The sequence below is a fragment of the Ranitomeya variabilis genome, chromosome 1, assembly GCF_051348905.1.
Source record: "Ranitomeya variabilis isolate aRanVar5 chromosome 1, aRanVar5.hap1, whole genome shotgun sequence".
NCBI lineage: Eukaryota > Metazoa > Chordata > Amphibia > Anura > Dendrobatidae > Ranitomeya > Ranitomeya variabilis.
This window is the reverse complement of record NC_135232.1, coordinates 911,218,602-911,237,351: the sequence shown is the minus strand read 5'-3', so window position 1 is coordinate 911,237,351 and position 18,750 is coordinate 911,218,602. Positions and strand designations below refer to the sequence as shown.

Below are 18,750 nucleotides of genomic sequence, written 5' to 3'. Positions count from 1 at the left end.
ATGATTTTTAGCCCCCCAAATTTTTATTTTCCTAAGGATAACAAGAGAACTTGGACCCCAGAAGTTGTTGTTCAATTTGTCCCGAGTACGCTGATAACACATATGTTGGGGTAAACCCCTTTTTGGGCGCACGGGAGAGCTCGGAAGGGAAGGAGCACTGTTTTACTTTTTCAACGCAGAATTGGCTGGAATTGAGATTGGACGCCATGTCGCGCTTGGAGAGCCCCTGATGTGCCTGGACAGTGGAAACCCCCCAATTCTACCTGAAACCCTAACCCAAACACACCCCTAACCCTAATCCCAACGGTAACCCTAACCACACCCCTAGCCCTGACACACCCATAATTCTAATCCCAACCCTAATCCAAACGTAAATGTAATCCAAACCCTAACCCTAACTTTAGCCCCAACCCTAACTTTAGCCCCAACCCTAACTTTACCTCCAACCCTAGCCCTAACCCTAACCCTACCCCTAACCCTAACCCTAAACGTGACTGAAATACGTGGCACTGAAATACGTGGCACTGAAATACGTGGCACTGAAATACGTGGCACTGAAATACGTGGCACTGAAATACGTGATACGTGGCACTGAAATACGTGGCACTGAAATACGTGGCACTGAAATACGTGGCACTGAAATACGTGGCACTGAAATACGTGGCACTGAAATACGTGATACGTGGCACTTAAATACGTGGCACTGAAACACGTGGCACTGAAATACGTGGCACTGAAATACGTGATACGTGGCACTGAAACACGTGGCACTGAAACACGTGGCACTGAAACACGTGGCACTGAAATACGTGGCACTGAAATACGTGGCACTGAAATACGTGGCACTGAAATACGTGGCACTGAAATATGTGATACGTGGCACTTAAATACGTGGCACTTAAATACGTGGCACTTAAATACGTGGCACTTAAATACGTGGCACTTAAATACGTGGCACTTAAATACGTGGCACTGAAATACGTGGCACTGAAATATGTGATACGTGGCACTTAAATACGTGGCACTGAAATACGTGATACGTGGCACTGAAATACGTGGCACTGAAATACGTGCAACTGAAATACGTGGTACTAAAATATGTGGCACTGAAATACGTGATACGTGGCACTGAAATACGTGGCACTGAAATACGTGGCACTGAAACACGTGGCACTGAAATACGTGATACGTGGCACTGAAATACATGGCACTGAAATACGTGGCACTGAAATACGTGGCACTGAAATACGTGGCACTGAAATACGTGGCACTATGACTGTCAGAAAATGTTCATTAAACGGTTAGGGGTGAGGTTAGGGGTAGAGTTAGGGTTAGGGTTTGGATCCCTTTATCACCTTGATGGTGGTGGGTGGCTTTTCAGTGTGTTTTCTGTTTTTTTTCGATAAAAATGCATGCGTTTTTAATGCAAACAAACACATGTGCTTAAAAACGCAAGAAAATACTGCAGGTTGTATTTCTGAAAATGAACGCATGCAGAAAAAAACCGCATGCGTTTGAAAACGCGACCAAACGCGTACAAAAAAACCGCATGCGTTTTCAATGTTAAATATAGGGAAAAAACGCATGCGTTTTTTTGTGCAAAAAACGCTGCAGACAAAAACGGAAGTGTGAAACCAGCGACGCTTTTTATAGCAAAAAAGTTTTTGCGTCTCCACATTTTGAGACCTATAATTTTTCCACATTTGCTCCACAGAGTCATGTGAGGTCTTGTTTTTTGCGGGACGAGTTGACGTTTTTATTGGTAACATTTTCGGACACGTGACCGTTTTTGATCGCTTTTTATTCCGATTTTTGTGAGGCAGAATGACCAAAAACCTGCTATTCATGAATTTCTTTTGGGAGAGGCGTTTATACCGTTCCGGGTTTGGTAAAATTGATAAAGCAGTTTTATTCGTCGGGTCAGTACGATTACAGCGATATCTCATTTATATCATTTTTTTATGTTTTGGCGCTTTTATACGATAAAAACTATTTTATAGAAAAAATAATTATTTTGGTATCGCTTTATTCTCAGGACTATAACTTTTTTATTTTTTTGCTGATGATGCTGTATGGCGGCTTGTTTTTTGCGGGACAAGATGACGTTTTCAGCGGTACCATGGATATTTATATCAGTCTTTTTGATCGCGTGTTATTCCACTTTTTGTTCGGCGGTATGGTAATAAAGCGTTGTTTTTTGCCTCGTTTTTTTTTTTTTTCTTACGGTGTTTACTGAAGGGGTTAACTAGTGTGGCAGTTTTATAGGTTGGGTCGTTACGGACGTGGCGATACTAAATATGTGTACTTTTATTGTTTTTTTTTTTTAATTTAGATAAAGAAATGTATTTATGGGAATAATATTTTTTTTTTTTTTTCATTATTTTGGAATATTTTTTTTTATTTTTTTTTACACATTTGGAAAATTTTTTTTTTACTTTTTTACTTTGCCCCAGGGGGGGACAATACAGATCGGTGATCTGCCAGTTTGCATAGCACTCTGACAGATCACCGATCTGATTGAAGTGCAGGCTGCTTCACAGTGCCTGCTCTGAGCAGGCGTCTGTGAAGCCACCTCCCTCCCTGCAGGACCCGGATCCGCGGCCATCTTGGATCCGGGTCTGGAGCAGGCAGGGAGGGAGGTAAGACCCTCGCAGCAACGCGATCACATCGCGTTGCTGCGGGGGGCTCAGGGAAGCCCGCAGGGAGCCCTCTCCCTGCGCGATGCTTCCCTGCATCGCCGGCACATCGCGATCATGTTTGATCGCGGTGTGCCGGGGGTTAATGTGCCGGGGGCGGTCCGTGACCGCTCCTGGCACATAGTGCCGGATGTCAGCTGCGATATGCAGCCGACACCCGGCCGCGATCGGCCGCGCTCCCCCCGTGAGCGCGGCCGATCGGCTATGACGTACTATCCCGTCGGCGGTCATACGGGCCCACCCCACCTCGACGGGATAGTACGTCGGATGTCAGGAAGGGGTTAAGGTATCTATCTACCAAAAACGGATTGCCTGAAACATACAATCATTGAAGAACCTGATCCCAATATTATATAATTCAGACAATCCAGATACACTGTTTCCAAAGATGATAGCAGAAATATGAGAACAGATGTATATAATATTTTGGTTTCACCGCAGAGCTTATTTGACAGTCAATCAGTATTCATTTTGTGTCTGGCAATTGAAACCCATTTATTTCTTTTTTCTTGTCTTTAATCCGGATCAAAAAACTTAGGGGAAAATCCTAATGCATAATGACCAGACAAGCGCTGGATAGTTTTACTTCATTCTATTAATTAGACCTCCCGTATTAAAAGAGGATTATGAAATTCTGTCATCTAAAATCTGGCATGGCGATATAAGGACATCTGACATTGCAGAGGGTGCTGAAATCCATGCAAGGAAGATCACAGCCTGTAATGAAGTTTTAAAGCTCATATAGGAAATCTCACGAGTCACGGAAAGATGACAAGGGAGAGAAAGCTTTACCACGGTCATGCAGTTCTGCCTCACTACGTGAGATATGTCTTTGATTATTTAAAAGGAGCAGAATAAGAGTTAGTGGATTAACGCTGCTATCAGTCTTGTGAAATATTCCCACAGTACAAATGACCTTATTCCACTTTTGTGATACGAGCAAAAGTAAGGATGTAAAATCATCTTTATACATTTATCCATTTTGCCTATTTCTGCCTGTGTATTACATAATCATAAATATAATCAATACTAGAAATATACATTTATATGAACATATAAAAAGTCTACACATCCTTTCTAAAATGCCAGATTTTTGTCATGTAAAACATCATAGCAAGAGGAATCATTTCAGAACTTTTTCCATCTTTAATGCCACGTATAACCTGCACAATTCAATTGATACACAAACTGAATTATTTTGAGATGAAAAAGGAAAATAAAGAACTAAAATAACGTGGTGCAATAAATATGTACACCATTAAAATAATACTTTGTTGAAGGACCCTTTCAATTTATGACAGCATTCAGTGTTTTTGGATAGGAGTCTATCAGCATGACACATCTAGAATTGGTTATCTTTGCCCACTCTTCCATGCAGTAGCGCTCAATTGTAAGGACCTCTGTGTACAGCGTCATCTTCAGGTAACTCACAGATTTTCAATTGGACTAAGGTCTGAGCTTTGGCTTTGCCATTCCCAAATTCTGTTCTTCTTCAGGAATAAGTCATTCTTTATTGATTTTGAGTTATGTTTACGATCTCTGTCTTGAAAGGTGAAATTCCTCTTCTTTTTCAGCTTTTTAGCAGAGGCTTGAGGGTTTTGATGCAAAATTGAGTCATATTTGGAAATGTTTATGTTTACCTCCGCTTATCTAAGGCCCTCAGCTGCTGAAAAACAGCTTTGAAGCATAATGCTACTTTGACCATGCTTCACTGTGGGTGTGATGTTTTTTTGGAGATGCTCAATGTTGGCTTTGCACCAAACAAATCTTTTGGAATTATAGCTAAAAGTTGTCTCATCAGACCACAACACTTTTTCCCACATGCTTTTGGTAGACTTGATGTAGGTTTTAGCAAAACATAGCTGGACTTGAATGTTTTTTTATTCAAGAAAAGGCTTCCACCTTTCCACCCTACTCCACAGACCAGGCATATGAAGAATACAGGTGATTATTGTCACATGCAGCACACAAGCAGTTCTTGCCAGGAATTCCTGTAGCCCATTTAAAGGGGTTGTCCACTACATTCTATAATACCCCCACCAATTTAAACCTTGCAAAGAAGTAGTTTTGTAAATACCTCTTGTTGTCATCTGTGCCTATGAGAGGTGCTATCGCTGACCGCTCACTCCACATCATTTGACCCTGGCTGTAGCCTCCACTGATGTCAAGAAGCATCACCGAGGTGTGACCCAGTCGTGTACACCCCTCCTGAGTGACTGGGCTGCGGACGGAGTTTCATCTCACGTCACAGCTCAGTGTTCACCGCACCCAGGTATTGCAAGGCATTTTGCAACTTGACCTGACATCAGCGAATGTTAGTGGCGGTTGCAGCCGGGGCACATGAGGCCAAGTGAGCGGTCAGTGACAATATTTCTTTGCAAGGTTTAAAGCAGTAGGGGCATTATAAAATGTAGTGGACAACCTCTTTAAAGTTACTGTAGGCCTCTTGTAGCCTCCAAACACAATTTTCTTTTTGTCTTTTCATCAATTTTTGAGAGACGCTAAGTTATAGGTAACGTCACTATTGTGCAAAATTTAAACGATTTCTTGATGACCTTCTTCCTAGTCTTCCATGATAAATCTAATGCCTGGGAAATGTTTTTCTAACCTTCTCCTGACTGATAATTTTCAACAATCAGACCCCTTTGATTTGGTGTAAACTGTTTATGGACCATGGCTTTTGCAGTAAATGCACCTAAGAAAATGTCAGAAGTATCCTACTAGAACAGATAAACTTTATATGGGGGTTAATCAGAATCACTATAAAGGATGGCAGCGGTGTATGGACTACTATTGAACATGAGGTTGTATGTGATTGACTAATTCTCATCACAACCAGATCCCCAATTATAAGAGGGAGGGTGTTTACACTGTCATTTTTTTCTACTAGTTTTACAACCTGAAGGACCATTAAAGCTGAGTTGTAGCTCCAAACAATGTGTCTATTTCCATGCTAACACCTAGCTGGTTTATCTCTTAGTAATAAGTGCAGTGTTAAGTACTTTACTGAAGTATACTGGCTCTGCTCTTCTTTTCATCCACAGCTATCATCTTCAGCCTCTTGAAGTGTCTACTCTTTGTCAAAATGATCCAATGGCTGACAGATTTCATAGTTATTATGCAGGAACTTGCTTAGTAGCAAAAAAAGCAAAAAAGAATAGTAGCTCACCTGACTGGCTTGAGTGGGCATTTTGTTTGTGGATGGTTTGCTTAGACATGCCTCAGGTGGTGTAGGCTTTTTTTTTTAATTTCTAAAACAACCTGTGATCATAGCATTTGTTACATTTGACAGACTGAACAAATCAAAGATCATTCATTGAGTTGACTATTTATATCTATACAAAGAATTAAACATACCAAGGATGAGATCTGTACTTTCACACCTGCTGAGTTATAATCACGTCTTAATACTTTAGGGAATGTGTCATTAGAATATAATCATTGCTTAAATTAGGTTTTGTATCCTTATCGTTATTAAAAACAAATATACAGTGGAGGAAATAGGCATTTGATACACTGCCGAGTTTGCAAGTTTTCCCAGCTACAAAGAATGCAGAGGTCTATAATTTTTATTTTAGGTACACTTCAACTGTAAGAGTCAGAATCTTAAAAAAAAAATCCAGAAAATCACCTTGTATGTTTTTTCACATAATTAGTTTGCATTTTATTTAATACAATAGAACAATAGAACTTAATATTTGGCACATAAACCTTTGTTTGCAATTATAGAGGTTAGACGTTTCCTGTAGTTCTTGACAAAGTTTGCACACACTGTAGCAGGGATTTTGGCCCACTTCTCCATACAGATCTTCTCCAGATCTTTCAGGTTTCGGGGCGATTGCTGGGCAACATAGAGTTTCAGCTCCCTCAAAGATTTTCTTTTGGGTTCAGATCTGGAGACAGGGCAGGCCACTCAGGAACCTTGAAATGCTTCTTACAGAGCCACTCATTAGTTGCCCTGGCTGTGCATTTCGGATCATTGTCATGCTGGAAGACCCAGCCATGACCAGTCTTCAATGCTCTTACTAAGGGAATGAGGTTGTTGGCTAAAATCTTGTGATACGTGACTCTATCCATTCTCCCTTCAACACAATGCAGTCGTGCTGTCCCCTTTGCAGAAAATCAACCCCAAAGTATAATGTTTCCCCATCATGCTTCAAGGTTGGGATGGTGTTCTTGCGGTTGTACCCAGCCTTCTTCCTCGACACACGGCAGGTAGATTTGATACCAAAAAGGTGTATTTAGGTGTCATCTGACCACATGACCTTCTCCCATGCCTCCTCTGAATCATCCAGATGGTCACTGGCGAACTTCAAACAGGCCTGAACATGTGCTGGTTTGGGCAGGATTCTAATCCATGACAGCATAGTGTGTTACTAGCAGGAATGCTTAAGACTGTCTTCAGGTCATTGACCAGGTCCCCCTTGTAGTTCTTATGGCTGATTCCTGACATTTCTCACAATCCTTACCCCACAAGGCGAGATCTTGCATCGAGCCCTTCTCCATTCTTTGCATATAGGAAAACTTTTAAAAGTCATAGTCAAATACTTATTTTCCCCACTGTATGCAGTAATATTGCAATTTTCACACTGGCCACTGGGGCTGTTTTCAATTCTTATTTCCTGCTGTTTCAGGAAGAGTTTTCAGCAGGCTTTTTATCACCAGAGTCAAGATTGCAATAACAGGTAACACATCTATACACAGCTGATATTAGATAGAGAGTGGATCCTGTGATACCTATCCACAGGATTCACTATGACCTTTGTACATGCTCATTTGATACTTCAATAGAAAAGATCTGTAGAGATGGGTGAATTCGAATGGTAAAGTTTGAGGTTCGCACCAAATATCAAGTGTCTATGCATGGACCATGAACACGGACTACACGCAGAAGGTAGTGTGACTGGTCGGGTTCAGCAGCCCAAACAAAGCTTAGTGAAAGGCTGCAGTGCAGCCAATCAACAAGCTTTTCTTGTGTGGGCACTTCTGGCCCCATCACTGCCATGTCAAGTATTGGCATAGCAGTGATTGGCTGGCGAACCATCTAAACAAATAAATAAACGTAAAAAAACAGACGTGAGGTCCCCTCTATTTTTGATAACAAGCTCAAGTAAAGCATACAACTGAAGGCTGGCTGGCTATTAAAAATAAAGGGCCCATACAACATTTTTCTTTATTTTTTTGATGACCATCCAAGTTAAAGCTGGCAGCTTGGGGCTGGTATTCTCAGGGTGGGAAGGTCCATGGATATTTGGCCCTTCTCAGCCTAAAAATAGCAACCAGCAGCTGCTCCAGAAAAGGCACATCATTAGAAGCATCTATTCTGGTGCATTGACACTGCTCTTCCAACTTTCCCTGGTGTGTTGGCAAGCGGGGTAATATTTTGGGGATGATGTCAGCTTTGTAATGTCAGCTGACATCAAGTCCAATGGTTAGTAATAGAGAGGTGTCTATTAGGCACCCCTGTTACTAACTAGTGTTAAGCGATACCGTCCGATACTTGAAAGTATCGGTATCGGAAAGTATCGGCCGATACCGGCAAAGTATCGGATCTCACCGATTCCGATACCCGATACCCATGCAAGTCAATGGGACACCAAGTATCGGACGGTATCCTGATGGTTCCCAGGGTCTGAAGGAGAGGAAACTCTCCTTCAGGCCCTGGGATCCATATTACTGTGTAAAATAAAGAATTAAAATAAAAAATATTTATATATACACCTCTCCGGAGGCCCCTGGACATCACCGCTGGTAACCGGCAGCCTTCTTTGCTTAAAATGAGCGCGTTCAGCACCTTCCGTGACGTCACGGCTTCTGATTGGTCGCATGCCGCCCATGTGACCGCCACGCGACCAATCACAAGCCGTGACGTAATTCTCAGGTCCTAAATTCCTAGGGCCCTATGTGTGGGGTGCGATGATGCCGGATGTGTGCAATGAACACATCTGGCATCATCGCGTCTCCAGAAGGGGGCGGAGCTTTGGGTGGAGCAAGTTTGCCGCTCCGTCCAAACCGCCGGCCATCCTGAAAGTGGACACATACCCTAAAGAGATTCTGGAACAAATGATAAACAAAGTAATTGAGATCTATCAGTCTGGAAAAGGTTATAAAGCCATTTCTCAAGCTTTGAGACTCTGAACCATAGTGAGAGCCATTATCAACAAAATGGCGAAAACATGGAACAGTGGGGAACCTTCCCAGGAGTGTCCAGCTGACCAAAATTACCCCATGAGCACAGAGGTGACTCATCCAAGAGCTCACAAAAGACCCCACAGCAACATCCAAAGAATTACAGGCCACACTTGCCTCAGTTAAGGTCAGTGTTCATGACTCCACTATAAGAAAGAGACCTGTCAAGACTTTTGAGAGAATACCCTGTGGACTCACGAGTCTAAAGTTGAACTTTTTGGAATGTGTATGCCCCATTATATCTGCCATAGAAAAAATACGGCATATCAGAAAAGAAACATCATACCAACAGTAAAATATGATGGTAATAGTTTGATGGTCTGGGATTGTTTTGCTGCTTCAGGACCTGGAAGCCTTGCTGTGGTAAATGGAACCATGAATTCTGCTGTATACCAAAAAATCCTGAAGGAAAACATCTGACCATCTGTTCATGACCTCAAGCTGGAGAGCACTTGGGTTATCCAGCAGGATTATGATCCAAAACACCCCAACAAGTCCACCTCTTTAATGGCTTAAGAAAAACAAAATTAAGACTTTGGAGTTGCCTAGTCAAAATCCTGATCTTACTCTGATTGAGTTGCTGTGCCATGACCTTAAAAAGGAGGGTTGTGCTCGGAAACCCTCTAATGTGGCTGTATTACAACAATTCTGCAAAGATGAGTGGGCCAAAATTCCTCCAGAGCACTGTAAAAGACTCAATGACAGTTATTGCAAACACTTGATTGCAGATGTTGTTGCTAAGGGTGGCCTAGCCAGTTATTAGGTTTAAGGGGCAATCACTTTTTCATACAATGCCATGTAGGTTTGATTTCCTTTTTACCTTAACCTCTTTCTGCCATCAGACCGAATAGTACGTCCGATGGCAGAACCCCCACTTTGATGCAGTCTCCGGCGATGAGCCCGCATCAAAGCTAGGACATGTCAGCTGTTTTGAACAGCTGACATGTGTCCGCAGTAGGTGTGGGTGGAATTGCAATCCACCTGCGCCTATTAAGTAGTTAAATGCCGCTGTCAAACTCTGACAGCGGCACTTAACAAGTGCTTCCGGCCATGTGACCGGAAATGCGAGCATCGCTGACCCCAATCACGTGATTGGGGGTCAGCGATAAGTCGGCATGACAACCAGAGGTCTCCTGAAGACCTCTATGGTTGTTGATGCCACCCTGTAGTCGGCGCTCATAGCAATGGTGTAATTCAGCTACATAGGAGCGATCTGCGCATGGAGGCTATTGAAGCATGGCAAAAGTAAAAAAAAAAGTTTACAAAATATGGAAAAAATTAAAAAAAATAAAAGTTCAAATCACCCCCCTTTCGCTTCATTCAAAATAAAACAATAAAAAAATCAAACATACACATATTTGGTATCGCCGCATTCAGATTTGCCCAATCTATCAATAAAAAAAGGATTAACGCGATCGCTAAACGGTGTAGCAAGAAAAAAATTCAAAATGCCAGAATTATCATTGCATTAAAATGCAATAACCGGCAAAGAAAAGAACATATCTGCACCAGAATAGTAGAATTTAAAAAAGTCAGCTCGGCACGCAAAAAATAAGCCCTCCACGTAGATAAAAAATAACCTAGACATGTTTGGTGTAAATTAACCCAAAATGACCTGGAGAATCATGATGGCTGGTCAGTTTTAGCAATTAGTGAACCTAGCAAAAAACAAACAAACAAAAAAAAGTGTGGGATTGCACTTTTTTTGCAATTTCACCGCACTTGGAATTTGTTTCCTGTTTTCTAGTACACAATATGGTAAAACCACCAGTGCCGTTCAAAAGTACAACTCGTCCTGAAAAAAAATAAGCCATCACATTGTCATATTGACGGAAAAATAAAAAAGTTATGGCTCTGGGAGGAAGGGAAGCGAAAAACGAAAACGCAAAACCGAAAAAAGCTCTGGTCATTAAGGGGTTAATAATAAAAAATGATCATTTAAAAACTGAATTTTATGTTTACTTGGGTTATCTTTGTCTAATATTTAAATTTGTTTGGTGATCTGAAACATTTAAAGGGGACCTGTCACCAGAAATTACGCTGTTAACCTGCAAATCTGCAGGTTACGCACTGCACTAATTATATATCATACTGACATCTTTCTTACTATGCATAGATGCCGGCTGGTGAATGCTCTCATCAATGTCGACTGTTCTTTCTGCTATCAGCGAGACCAGGCGCATGCTGATGAGAGTAGTAATCATCAACCGACGCCTGGCCGGCGGTAACCTTTTTACCACCAATCACAGCTACTGACAAGCTATGGTGGTCGGTAACATCAGGAATGTAACCGGCGTTCAGAGGCGGTGTTTTCCATGCTGTCACACAGATGACAGCATGGGAACTGCCAGATGTTCGGGACCCCCCAATTCACTTGAGTGGGGTCTGGGTTTGGGATTAAGGTCAGGTATCATTTTGGTCGCCGAACCAAACTTTAGTCTGTTTATTGCTGCTAATATACACAACACAACAAATAGCTGGAAGTGTAAAAAAAAGGCTCAGTGGCCAGTGTGAAAAATTCTATTCTAATTTTAATAAAGTTTTGGATATGGTGCAAAAAAATTGAATGCAGAAACCTGATAATTTTCTGATTACAGATTCCCTTTAAATACTTCTTTTTAGGAAGCCCACTAAATGGACTCATTAATGTGAATAAACTATTGAAAATGTAATTGTATCATTTATTTTCTGTGCTTCCTTCATGGGTTTGTTATTTATTCAATAAAAAAATGCTAAAACATGTGTGGCATATTATTTTGGTGCTATCTCTTGGGCTACTTTTCCACTAGCGTCGTGCACTGCACGTCGCAATGCCCCGACGCTAGCTGTGAAAGCGTCGCACAACAGGGGCAGTGGATGCAGTTTTCCAACGCATCCGCTGCCCCATTGTGAGGTGCGGGGAAGAGGGGGTGGAGTTCCGGCCGCGAATGCGCGGTCGGAAATGCTGCAGACGACGCACCAAAAAACATTACAAGCAACGTTTTTTGGTGGCGATGGTCCGACGCAACACGATGGTTGCGACGTGTGGCACTGCGTCGCTAATAAAAGTCTATGGAGAAAAAATGCATCCTGCAAGCACTTTTGCAGGATGCGTTTTTTCTGCAAAACGACGCATAGCGACGTGCAGTGCACGACGCTAGTGTGAAAGAGGCCTTATTCCTGACACTCATTCTTCATCCTTCCCCTCTGATTTTTCCAGGGGTTAAATAAAGCTTTTTTATTCCCTTTTTAGCTGTTTGCCCTGCCTATTGTCTCATGATAGTTGTGTCCTATATTTATCAATGCTAGCCTATAAAATATTAGAATATTTCAGTTGTAATCCCTGCTCACACACCCCTTGGGATACAGGATAGAAGTAAAGCACCAAAAGCTGCACATTGATTCATTGATTAACAGTCTATGTACTTTGATCACGTCAACATGTTTCACTGATTAGTATGGCTTCATCAGGGGACTGGGATCTTGAATGTTATTTAATTTGCAACCATCATCAATGGGGTGTACTTACATTTGTAAAGCAAATATCTGTTTTATGGCCATATACTTTTATGATTTACTTGTTTCTCAGTGATCAAAAGGACAGAGAGCCATTGAAAATGAATATGAAATGCAATGATAAAATAATTGCTCGTGTATTTTCTTCAATACTGCCATTGTAAACATCATTATCATGATCTGTAAATGTTGATGTACGACTCTTTAACTCAAATCAACAGAGATCTTTTTGAATGACTGTGAGACATACGTTTCAAACTTTTGGAATAGGATTCATATCACATTTTGGAGAACACATTATAAAATTAGGGATTACAGATCTCATAAAAATGACAGATGAAAAGCAGGAAGAAAGGATGCGGAGATTGTGTCTTCTTCATATTTTGAGTCTTTTAAGTGGATTATTCATCCAAAGAATTTAAGGAGTCAGGCTTTGGTCTGAGTAATCCCACAACCAGAGATGTGTCTCTTTAATAAGGGGGATTTATATGGGAAAATATTTTTTACTTTTTACATTTATTTATTGGAGACTATTAAGTCATGCATGATGTACCGGCTGACAAACTTCTCATGTCCCAGGACATCCTGTGACTTGTGTTAATGTCGGAAAAATTGCAGTAGAATATATACGGTACTTTGCATTGAGTTTCTGGCCCAGATTATAATTTTTTTCCATTTGGTTTTGTGATTTTAACTTAGTGATATTTCAGTTTAGCAAAAAAACAAGTGACAACTTTGGATATACCCATAGAATGACATAGTTAGCATAGCTCAAGGGTACAAGAAGCTGCTGGTACTCAGATTCAGGAAAGTCATTCTTGAGTTACATCCAGGTTGTATGTGACCAGCTTCCTACTATATTATTCTTGTCAGTGCTTGAAGTGTCTATAATCGGGAGTAAGAGTGGGGTCTATTGTTACCCGTGAGAGGGCGATATGTTCTCTGTAATAGTATTTCATGCGTCTCATGTAAAAACATGCCACTAGCCTTGATAGCACAAAGGCCACGCAAAGTGTTTCTGCTGTTTTTGACTTTTTTGTTATCATTATCAAGTCTTTGTCGTTTTGCATACGCAATATTATAGCTGACGAACATATTGGATTTAAAAGATTGAACAGTTTATTTTGGACTTTGTACAGAATGTCATGCAAACATATGAGCGACTCAGATATTATTCTATTCTTTCCTCAGGATGTTGCTGTCTCACTGGTATATTACGTTGATCCTGTTGCCGATTTGTTTGAAAGGCCAAAAATTGCCAACAAGAGATGAAGAACTGTTCCAGATGCAGATCAAAGATAAAACCATGTTCCATGATTCATCTGTAGTTCCTGATGGAGCGGAGATCAATGGTTATCTATTTAGAGATAACCCTAAAAGGTACATGTCCTATCAAATAAGCTTCAAAAATAAAGACCAGTTCATCTATCTATCTATCTATCTATCTATCTATCTATCTATCTATCATCTATCTATCTATCTATCTATCTATCTATCTATCTATCTATCTATCTATCATCTATCTATTGTCTATCTATCTATCTATCTATCTATCTATCTATCTATCTATCATCTATCTATCTATTGTCTATCTATCTATCTATTATCTATCTATCCATCTATCTATCTATCGTCCATCTATCTATTATCTATCTATCTGCTTGTCTATTATCTATCTATCTATCTATCTATCTATCTATCTATCTATCTATCTATCTATCACATATCTATCTATAGATATATCTATTTATTATCTATCTATTATCTATATCTGTCTTCTGTCTGTCTGTCTGTCTATCTATCTACTATGTTAATAGCACCAGAATACCATCGTGTTTATTCTTGACAGGCTGCTATTGTTTTCCCAGCTGCAGGGAAACTAGCATAAACATTAGAGTTTAACAGGGAAGTAGGGGTCCCAAAAGCAGAGCCACCCAAGTATTAGAAGTCCTTTGTTTAGACAAGTGGCTGGACAACCCGTGGATACATCTCAAAGCCCCTTTAAGACAATTGATTGCGATTCTTAGAATATATTATTTTTTTGATATATTTTGTTAGAAACAAATAATAACATTAAGAAACATCAGGTAATAAAATGAAAAAAATGTTAATTATTTTCATTGTAGGTATTTTTTTGTGGTGGAAGAAGACAACACTCCTCTCTCGGTCATTGTCACACCATGTGACGCACCTCTAGAGTGGAAGCTTACTTTGCAGGAATTACCTGAGGAGGCTAGTGGAGAAGGATCAGGTAATAATGTGTGATGTAACCTAAGTAATTATATATATTTTCTACAATGTATGTATGAATTATGTTTATCAGGATATCCTTTCTCAAGATTTTGAGATGCAAAGCAAAATAAAGCCAGTAAACAAATCCTTAACGTTGTTATAACCGATATTTGTATCCTGTAGCTATACCTATAAGCCACAGCATTTTTTTCACAGAAGAAAATACATCATATTAATTGCATATGAATTATGTCATACTCTGATGACCTAATACATTTTCAGTTAATTTTCTATATGCACTATATGGGATTTCTATGGCATTGGTCCCCATTTTCAGTTATAACAGTTATACACTTTTGAGAAGGTTTTCTACCAAATTTTGGAGCATGGATGAAATAATTTTTGTCCATTCATGCAAAAGAGCATTTGTGAGGTCAAATACTGATGTTGGACAAGAGGGCCTTCCATTCTACAATATCCCAAAGGTTTTTAAGGGGGAATCAGGTTAGGGCTCGTTGTGGGTTAGTCAAGTTCTTCCATGCCAAATTAACTCAACAATGCCTCCATAGACCTTGCTTTCTGTACTGAGGCACAATCATTCTGGAACAAAAAAGGACCAAACTAAATGTCTTGGTCTGCTTTTTCTCAACTGTGTGACGTGGCCATGCACTGTCCAGTTAATTATCGGACAGCATGTGGACTCATAGAGTAGAATAGATGCATTCACACATCCGTTAAAATCATGGATCTGAGTGTGAGATTCATATAACTCAGGGCATGTCTTAATTTGATCCAATTTGACCATTAAAGTCTATTGGGAATCGATGAGAAGTGAATGCATTTAAAATCCACTCCTCACAAATGTATCACTTAGTGACCTTCAAGGGGTCTTTAATTGGCTTGGAACCAAACACACACCTCAATGAACCTGGATGACATGTCTCCATTTTTGTTGGATGATAACTTTCACATGGGTGTGGTGAATGCAGCATAATATGCAGATGTTTATGAGACTGCCAAATAGAAAAGCATGATTGATCACTCCAGAAAATGCATTTCCACTGTTCTAAAGTGTCCTGTTGCAGGGATGCCATCCTATTACCATACCACACACAAATACAGCACTCTTTTTAGGACAACCCATCTTTTCACAAATGTTAGGAAAGGTAGACTGCGAGGCTATCTGGTCTATATTTCATAAGCCATTTGATTCTGTCAATTTTTACGTGCATTCTACTTTTTCCATCTGGTACAGTTTGATTCTTAGTTTTTCCACTGCTGATTCACGATTTCAAGCAGATGTTGAGTTCTGGAGTTAGGATAATTAAGCAAGGTCAGGTAGTCAAATGCAGACTTGCATTTCTTTGTAATAACATGCACCCTGATCTATTTTCCTATCTGAATTTCCAGGTGAACCTGAACCACTAGAGCAGCAAAAACAGCAGATTATGAATGAAGAAGGAACCGAGTTGTTCTCTTATAAAGGCAATGATGTGGAATACTTTGTGTCTACCAATTCACCATCTGGTTTGTATCAACTTGAATTAATTTCTACAGAAAAAGACACACATTTTAAAGTTTATGCCACTACAACACCAGAATCTGATCAGCCTTACCCAGAATTACCCTATGATCCAAGAGTTGATGTGACATCACTTGGGAGGACCACAGTCACCCTTGCATGGAAACCAACACCTACATCATCCATACTAAAACAGCCTATCCAGTACTGCGTCGTTATAAACAAAGAACACAACTTTAAAAGTATTTGTGCTGTTGAAGCTAAAATTAATGCTGATGATGCCTTTATGATGGCACCTAAACCTGGATTGGACTTTAGTCCTTTTGACTTTGCTCACTTTGGGTTTTCATCAGAAAATGATGCTAGCAAAGATCGGCATTTTATGTCAAAGACTTTATCTGCAAAGTTGGTCCGTCAGATGACAGCAAAACCTAAAGATGACCTTCAAAAGGTTTGCATTGGAAACAAAAATATATTTACAGTGTCTGATCTGAAACCTGACACCCAGTACTACTTTGATGTGTTTGCCGTTAACTCTGCCACAAATATGAGCACTGCTTACGTTGGAACTTTTGCTCGAACCAAGGAAGAAGCCAAACAAAAGACAATGGAGCTGAAAGATGGCAAAGTTACTGATGTATTCATCAAGAGAAAAGGTGCTAAGTTTTTAAGATTTGCTCCAGTTTCATCACATCAAAAAGTCACCTTTTCAGTTCACTCTTGCTTGGATGCTATCCAAATCCAGGTTAGAAGAGATGGAAAACTGCTTTTGTCACAGAGTGTGGAAGGTGTGCGCCAATTCCAACTAAGAGGAAAACCTAAAGCTAAATATATGATCAGACTTAAAGGCAGCAAGAAAGGTGCTTCCATGTTAAAGATATTGGCTACTTCAAAGTTCAACAAACAACCTTTTCCTTCTCTCCCTGAAGACACAAGAATCAAAGGATTTGATAAATTACGCACGTGCTCCTCAGTCACAATAGCGTGGCTGGGAACACAAGAAAGAAACAAGTATTGTGTATATAAAAAAGAGGTGGATGATGACTACAATGAAGAGCAAAAGAAACGAGAACAAAACCAGTGTTTGGGTCCTGATACCAGAAAGAAATCAGAGAAAATCCTCTGCAAATATTTCTACAGTCAGAACCTGCATAAAGCAGTCACCACAGAGACAATAAAAGGCCTTGAGGCTGGGAAGTCTTACGTGTTGGATGTCTATGTCATGGGTCATGGAGGCCATTCAGTCAAATATCAAAGTAAAGTTGTAAAGACAAGAAAGTTCTGTTAAATTCCATGTGAACTTGTGTGTGAAATATATCCTACGATGGCCATATTGACTGACTACTTGTGCAGTAGAGAGCTCGTGACCTGTCAAGTACACAAAACCTAATGTAGAATGGTATCAACTTGTATACTCCTGTTTACATATTGAAGTGGTTTGATTGTGAGTGGGTATCCTGCTGCTTCTCTGGATTTTTTTGAGAGACCAATATCATGTGTAAGGCACAATATCAGACTCTCGGTAGATGAAGTAATAATAGTAGATAATGGAGAAAGAAGAGACTATGTCAATTGCATCACACAGTGCATGAACTGCTTCTAAATTATTTTACTAAATACATGGCCAAGGCAAGTTCCCTGGCCTTATTCATACTTACATAAATCCTATCTAGAGATGATAGACTATCTGTAAATTATTTTATAAAGTTTTGTCCGAAATGTTTAAGCTCTACTATGACAGTAAACTGTAAAATCCTTTCTGATAACTACAGATTGATCCTATTCCTAAGTATTAACTGGAACTTTCCTTTCCCTTGGCTATTGTACATTCCTACTAGACAGGTTTATTTTTTAAATATGTATTGTATGTATAAAGTTGTCAAACATATATTCATGTACATAAAAAAATTAAAAGTACGAGATTATATATTTCTTTAGTTTACCCAATGTCTGACATACTAAATCAAGATTGAGACTGAACTTTGTATGTAAACATTTTGTTCTCTTGTTTAATTGTTGTATGCCAGTATGTGCGCAAAATATCTAAATCTATCATATAGTTATATACAGATATATACAGTATAAATGTAAAGAAATCACATAGCAAGGAGAAAATAGACTATGGATCAAACGGAGTACAAAGCAGACATTTGTATTGCGGTTGGCCTAAAAGGAACATATTCAAAGGGCCACCCAGTATAAAGAGTAGCATAAAAAGAGATAAAACACACAGTAACTGACAGCACTTTGTAGTCTAATCCACAAAACTAAACGTTTCAGCCTTTTCAAGGTGGTGTTGTGATGACAAGATGTTATTAATGAAGGGCATTGTGTTTCTTTCTATAGGCAGTACAGAAACTGGCTGAATGTTGGTGTTAAATTGTATCACTCAACAGAAGTATATTGTAAGATACTATACAAACTGTGCTGCAATAGCAAGCATCCGCATCATACAATTACGCAGCATGAGAAAAGCAGATGAGTGAAAGAAAATGAAATAATCCACAGGCATAACTTTTTAAAACTGTAAATGATTCATGTTACTGTCATGGGTCACTACCTATATACTCAGACCAAGGCAGTATAGCTTGTAGGCACCATGTATACATGACCCAT

General features: G+C 39.8%; 1 protein-coding gene across 1 annotated transcript in view; it reads left to right on the top strand.

The window, feature by feature from the left end:
* Positions 1-18,061, top strand: part of NDNF (neuron derived neurotrophic factor) — a 69,164-nt gene extending 51,103 nt beyond the window's left edge. The window contains exons 2-4 of the mRNA XM_077279032.1: positions 13,572-13,760; positions 14,507-14,631; positions 16,023-18,061. Coding sequence (XP_077135147.1) covers positions 13,573-13,760; positions 14,507-14,631; positions 16,023-17,422 — 1,713 coding nt within the window. The 5' untranslated portion in view covers position 13,572 and the 3' untranslated portion in view covers positions 17,423-18,061. The remainder of the gene's footprint in view (positions 1-13,571; positions 13,761-14,506; positions 14,632-16,022) is intronic.
* The last annotated feature ends 689 nt before the right edge of the window (positions 18,062-18,750 follow it).